Source organism: Monoraphidium neglectum (genome assembly GCF_000611645.1).
Source record: "Monoraphidium neglectum strain SAG 48.87 unplaced genomic scaffold scaffold02380, whole genome shotgun sequence".
NCBI lineage: Eukaryota > Viridiplantae > Chlorophyta > Chlorophyceae > Sphaeropleales > Selenastraceae > Monoraphidium > Monoraphidium neglectum.
In genome coordinates this window covers 1-6,487 of record NW_014011248.1, presented here as the reverse complement: position 1 = coordinate 6,487, position 6,487 = coordinate 1, and the positions used below count along the sequence as shown (strand labels likewise).

The 6,487-nt window shown below is 65.5% G+C and overlaps 2 protein-coding genes across 2 annotated transcripts in view; one reads left to right on the top strand and one right to left on the bottom strand.

Moving 5' to 3' along the window:
• MNEG_10595 (Pyruvate kinase) overlaps positions 1 to 1,132 on the bottom strand; it is a gene marked incomplete at both ends in the record, with an annotated part of 4,163 nt that extends 3,031 nt beyond the window's left edge. The window contains 3 exons of the mRNA XM_014040934.1: positions 235 to 344; positions 809 to 946; positions 1,127 to 1,132. Coding sequence (XP_013896388.1) covers positions 235 to 344; positions 809 to 946; positions 1,127 to 1,132 — 254 coding nt within the window. The remainder of the gene's footprint in view (positions 1 to 234; positions 345 to 808; positions 947 to 1,126) is intronic.
• Positions 1,133 to 1,841: 709 nt separating this feature from the next.
• MNEG_10594 (hypothetical protein) lies at positions 1,842 to 6,247 on the top strand (the record flags this gene model as incomplete). Its single annotated transcript, XM_014040933.1, has 11 exons — positions 1,842 to 2,172; positions 2,457 to 2,539; positions 2,644 to 2,751; positions 2,990 to 3,088; positions 3,419 to 3,503; positions 3,800 to 3,898; positions 4,451 to 4,518; positions 4,834 to 4,950; positions 5,328 to 5,497; positions 5,829 to 6,083; positions 6,235 to 6,247. 11 exons carry the CDS (start codon positions 1,842 to 1,844, stop codon positions 6,245 to 6,247), a joined length of 1,428 nt encoding a protein of 475 aa, XP_013896387.1.
• Positions 6,248 to 6,487: the final 240 nt, after the last annotated feature.

Here is a 6,487-nt window from a genome sequence, read left to right as displayed (position 1 = left end):
CCCAGCCAGACGCGGCATCTTTGCCCTCCCCGCCCCTCCCCCCCCACCCTGCGGCAAGCTTGCAGCTCTTGCCTATCCACCCAAACCCCCTGCACCAGTTGCTAGCCCACCCAAAAGGCCAGATGATGCGTACCAACTCACACAAACCGCGCAGCCACTCACACACACGCGCGGACATACAAACACACACACACACACACACACACACACACACATAGGCACGTGCACGCGCACCTGTTGAGCACCACGATCTCCGGCCCCAGCGTGTCCATCACGGTGGCGCACAGCTGGCGCGTGGCCTGCACCGCCTTGCGCACATTGTCGAGTCCGACCTGGTGCAGCGACTGCGGCGGCGGGGCGCAGCGGCGCGTGGCGGGGCGATCGCTTCATAGCTGATGAAGTGGTTGGTCGGTTCCAGACGTCGGTCGGTGCGGGCTGATATGTGAGGTTGGTTCATTGTTGACCGGTCAAAGTAGGGTTGTAGGGTGGCGGAAGCAAGGGGCTGGTAGAGTGCAGATGGTCAAGATGGGGCGATCCCAGGCACCAGCGGGTGCTGCCGCCCCGCTGGCCCTGCAGCCGCGCTTGTTTATGGACAACTCCGTGTCGCCCCACGGCAGCGGCGTCTCGCGCGCGGGTGGTGAGGGGGCGCGAGGCCGCGGCTGCCTGGCAGCTGCTGCTGCTGCTGCTGCGGTGCACGAATGCCCCGACACACAGCATTTCGCTGCGTGTGCAGGATACTTTGCTGTGCAGAGAACCAGCCGACATGGATGATGCGTGCCGTAAATTCAAAACTCAATGCATCACTCACCGGGTCTCCGTAAGAGAGGTCGAAGCGCGCCAGGCTCATCCCCGCCCCCAGCAGCGCGCACAGCGTGGCCACGTCGTTCGAGACGGGCCCGATGGTGCAGCAGAGCTTGGTGCTGGCGGGCGAGTCATCGGTGCTCTCCTGTTGGGGTGAGTGATGCGCGGATGCGGAAAAAAGGGGTGGGCCAGGGTTCTTGCTAGAGGGTCAACCAGGGCTGACTGCCCATTGCGTTGAGACAGGTGCACGCAGCACTCGCCCTCACTGACTGTGCCGCATCGCCGCCGTTGAGGCCAGGGGCTGGGTGTGAAGGGTTTCAGGTACATGCATGACGATGGTGCGCACGCCGACGTCACAATGGGATAGCCTACGACCGCGGCAAAACGCTCCAGGGCCGCGATGATCGCCCTTTTCCAGGGTGGACCCAGCCTTTGACGGCTCGCCTGCAGGATGGAGCTGATATTGTCATCCAAAGGACGGTAAAAGCTTTTGAGGGCAGCCATCTTGTTCCTCTCCGCGGCTCCTTCCAGGGATGCACTGGTGGGCCCGGAAGAGTCGCTGGCACGCTCTATGACTATTCTGAGCACCCGTGTGGTTTGTAGGGCGTCCGAGTCGAAGTGTATGACAGTGCCGCGTGGTTGCAGCTCAGATGCCGCACAAGCGTTATATCACTCTGAGTCACCCGCCTTCCCGCGTTTGATGCGGGTGGTGAAGCGCTGCATCAAGACTTGTGTGATTTAATTCATGTTGCTACTGCTTGCCCAATTGCACCGCGTGCGCCGTATTGTTGATCTCAAATGCGAATTTGAGCATTTGACTGTCGGCGACTCTGCGGCTCGTGACCAGAAGTCAGTACGGATAATGATTATCATTTTTAAACATATTAGTGATCCGGAGGGCCCACGTGCTCTGCAGCGGCAGAAGCACCGTTCGGCGAAGAACGCCAGCAGCGCGGAGCGCGCACTGTTGCGGCTGCTGCTGCTGCTGAGGGTCAACGCCGGAGGGCTTCTATAAGGTCCCAGACCGACCTAGATCAGCTATGGGATCGCTATGCAGCAAGCCCAGCGTCGCCGCGCGGGTCCACCCGCACCCGCCAGCCGGCGGCGCCGGCTCAAGCGGGGCCAGCGCCCGCGCTGCAGTGCCCGCCCCCGCTCGCGGCCGTGGCCTCGCGCCGGCCGCGTCAACCGGCGGCGGCGCCGCCGCTGCAGCAGCCTCCGACAAATGCATCCAGGTCGACGGCCGGGAGCTGGTCGGCTGCAGCCCCGGCGGCGGCCGCGCCGGCGGCGGGCGGCCGGCGCGGTGGCGCAAGGGGGACGCGATCGGGGCCGGGTCGTTTGGGGCGGTCTGCCTCGGGCTCAACACCGACACGGGTGCGACGCGGGCACGGGTGTAATTGCTCACACCATAATCCCCTGATATGACACTCCAGAGGGGGGCGGACGCGAGTAGCAGGCGCACCGCCGCGTCTCGGCAGCTTCGTGTCGCTGCGCACCCGCCGCTGCGTCAATCTGCGAGCCGAGCCTCAGGTCCGTCTCTCCAACAGCGTCGGCGAAGGAAGCTGCCACGCTTTCTGGCCTGACCCCATGTTTCGAATGCTGCTGGCGCCGTCGTCGACGGCGGCGCCAATCTTGTCCGCCGTCACGACTTGTACCAGGCGAGCTAATGGCGATCAAGGAGGTAACCCTGAGCGTGGAGGGGGCCCACATGAAGGAAGCTGTCGAGCAGCTGGAGCAGGAGGTGCGTGGGGTGGTGGGCTGGGGAGTTGGGGGAGGCTTGTGTGAAGAAGAGAGCGTGGGAGGGGGCTGTGACGCGACCAAGAGTGTTATGATGAGCGGCGGCAGCAGCAGCAGCAGCAGCAGCAGCAGCAGCAGCAGCAGCAGCAGCAGCAGCAGCAGCAGCAGCAGCAGCGAGGATCGATCTTGGCAGCTGTGCAGCAGCTGCGACCGAAGGTCATTGGGTTGGCAGACTTGGGTGCGGGGTGAGCAGGGGTGGTCCGCATGAACTTTGCAGGTATGTGCAGCCAGCTGGCGAGGGAATGTTGGTGCGGGCAGCTGTCGTCCCAGACGGGCACGCCTGCACATCAGCCGCGTGCTCTCGACGACAATTACCAATGTGACACACCCCAAACCGCCCCCTCCGCGCCCACGACGCCCACCATGCATGCATCGGGGCTCCATCATCCCCCAGCTGGTGCTGCTGGGGGGCCTCGACCACCCAAACATAGTGCGGTACCTCGGCACATCGCGGGACGAGAGCGGATTACTCATCTTCCTGGAGTACGTCCCGGTGAGTCCATCACTCGTGTGACGCCGTACGAGTCACCCGTCCCGGCACAGCATGCCAGCTGGGCCACAAGGCGGCCGTTCCGGATGAGGAGCCGCGGGTCAAGCAGGGAGGCTGCACAGCCCGGCGGCTGAGGAGAGGGGGCCGGGATGAGAAAGGGCCGGCAGCGGCGCCCTGAACGCAGCCGGCGTTGGGATGGGGGCCGTTTGCCGGCGCTCGCAAGCAGCAGAGGGTGCGAGCGAAACCGCGCAGATAGAACAGGCGCACTGGCGCCCATCGTCGCGCCCGTCCGACTCCTCGGTGTCCTGCTCTATCGCGCGACGACGCCATCAGGGCGGCAACATTGCATCGCTTGTGGCGCGGTTCGGGCCGCTGGGGGAGGCCGTCATCCGGATCTACACGCGGCAGCTGTTGGAAGGTGGGGCCGCCCCCCTCAACCTCTCAAATAGTAGTTTGATGGTGTTTCAGAAACAGAGTGTAGGAGCGCCTCACTTGACCAACGGCGTATGTTCACAAACATGAGCTCTGCACAGGCCATGGCTCCTTGCGCGCGTGCACATACACAAGCACGCATGCACGCACACGCGCGCACACACACACACACGCACACACACACACACACACACACACACACACACACACACACACTCATGCGCACGCACGCACGCACGCACGCACACACACACACACACACACATACACGCGCGCGCGCAGGCCTGGCGTACCTCCATGCGCAGCGCACAGTGCACCGGGACATCAAGGGCGCAAACCTGCTGCTGGAGAAAGATGGCCGCATCAAGCTGGCAGACTTTGGTGCGCAGCAGGTCTATGGAATTTTGTTCAACCGCACTCCAGTTTTCAACTCTGCCAGCCTATTCCGGAGGTTGTTAGGGTCCAGGGCTGTTTTTGATGCAGATGCCGCCAGGAAAGGGGCTAAGAGAGCAGCGTGTGGGGCTGCATTGAGCTGACAGGCTCTGGGGCACCCTTGGGCTTGGGGAGGTGGAGGAGCTGCATGTGCTTGCTGCCAGACAACATCGAGAGCTTGTTGGAAGGTGCTTTGAGGGAAGTCTGGCGCAATTTGTAACAGTGTGGGTGGGCAAGGGGCGGGAAGCCGCGTCGCACGCCCCCCGCCCGCGCCGCCTCCGCATGGAGCGCGAAGGCGCGGCGCTCGGGGCCAGGCGCTGCAGCGCTGCCACACAGCCGCCCTCCCCTCTGTTCAGCCCGCCCGCTCGCTCCTGCATGCACGCATCCAACGCTCTCCCCTTCTCCCTGTTGCCCGTCCCCTCACGTCTCAATCCCAGCTCCCCTGAGCCGCCGCCACCCACGCCCCCGCCCCATTCCTCCCCTCCCTTGTTTTTCCCCCAGGCATGGCCAAGCAGATGGTCGAGCAGGCGTCGTTCACCAAGTCTTTCAAGGGCAGCGCCTTTTGGATGGTGGGGCCCGGCCGCCTGGGGGCTCGCGGTCAAAGCGCGTGTCCCTGTTAGGCCTGCGGTTTGCTTTGGAAAGCCGTTTGGGGCTGGTTCGACCAGTCAGCCAGCGAGAGGGCGGTGGCTCTTACATCTGCTGCTCATCGGGCTGCCCTTGCATGGCGCGTCATTGTGACATGCGCAGCACGTGAGCGGCTGCATCCAACCTCATTTGACGCCCACATTCTCGTGTTGTCATCTGCAAGATGTCCTCATGCATGCCCGTCCCTGCCGTGACAAAAATCGTGGATGCAAACGTGTATGATGACGTCATCCCGCCAGGCCCCCGAGGTCATCCGGCAGCAGGGCCACGGTGTCGCGGCAGACATCTGGAGCGTCGGCTGCACGCTGCTGGAGATGGCAACGGGCAAGCCGCCCTGGAGCCAGTGCTCCTCGCAGGTGAGAGTGCGCCACGCACGGCGGCTGGGCCCCAGGGTCTTCGGTGGGGTGCGGCCTGGGGTTCTTTTGGGACGGGGGGCGTCGAGGGCTTCCAATTGTGTGTGGATTGGTGGGGTGATGGGGGAGGGTGTCGTCCAGGTTTCCCAGTGAGGACGGCCATTTGAATCTTTGGCTGCGAGGGAAGCTGCGCCCTGCCGTCTGTCAATGTTGATCCCCCGAACCATCCACAAGTGCACCCAAGCGGACCAGCACGCACACGCGTGCAAAGCTGCACGCATAACTCCCACGGATTCTTGGGGTCCCCACCTGCATCCATACCCTGAACCCCAGAGTGCGATCTGTGCCACTCACCCCCCTCTCCCTTGCCTCCACAACAGGTGCAGGCAATCTTCAAGATTGCGAGCAGCCAGGAGCTCCCCGCCCTCCCCGAGACCCTCTCCCCGGAGGCCTCAGAGTTCGTGCTGCTCTGCCTGCAGAGGGACCCGGGGGCGCGCCCCTCCGCAGAGGAGCTGCTCAGACACCCCTTCGTGGCGGCGCGGCCGGGCGGGTGCGCGGGGCGACGGCCCGTTCTTGGAACGTGCGCAGTGTGTGTTGGTTTGAGGGGGGGTTCTGGCCGTACGGGCACGTTGAGTGCGGGGATGAACGTGCAAGACCCCTAGGCTGCATGCCACGTGTGCGGGGCCGCGCGGCCGCTCTGGCTGCCGCGCGGCGGCCTGGCAGCCGGAGTGTGGTGAATCTCCAGCAGTGATGATTCGCCGTTTGTGCAGCGGAGTACTTCGAACGGGCGCCACGCATGACCCCTCAACCAAATTGACCATCAAAGTTGGATGATTCCTGCAGACCGCATGCATGCCTCGTTCCATTTTTGCCGTCGCCAGGTTCATCCCCGCGCTCCACGGCGCGACGGCGATGGAGGCTCTAGGCCCCGCCGCCACGCTGGACAGGGCGTCTGTGCGCGACGACGGCTTCCCCGGCGGCAGCGGCGGCAGCGGCGGCCTGAGCGGGACCGCGGGGCGGCGGCCGCGGCTGCTGTTCGGCGGCCGGGGGCCGGGCGGGGGCGGCGGCGCGAGGCAGCAGCAGCAGCAGCAGCAGCAGCGGCTGGGGCCAGACGTGCGAGCGCAGCCGCTGCTTGTGTCGACCGCGGGCAGCCACCGCAGGACGCATTCGGGCCTGCACCAGCAGCAGTATGAGGTGATGGCGGGTGGCGACGCGGCTGCTGGATTGGAACATCTATCTGCGGGCGCGCCGCGCCGCGGCTCGAGGGCGGATTCGCCGCACGGGCAGGCGGCTGGGGTGATGGCAGCAGCAGCCGGGGATGCTGGGTTGGACGACGAACAGTTGGCGGCGCTGGTGCTGGGCGGCAGCATAGCGGCGGCCGGCAGCGGCGACGGCGGCGGCGCGGGCGCGGGCGAGTGGAGGCCGGAGGGGGGCCCGGGCGGCGCGTGGCGCGGCGTGGGCGGCGGCGGCGGGGGTGGCGTGGGCGGCGGTGGTGCTGGGGCGAACGCACGGACGCAGCGGCTGCCGGGCGGGCGGGGAG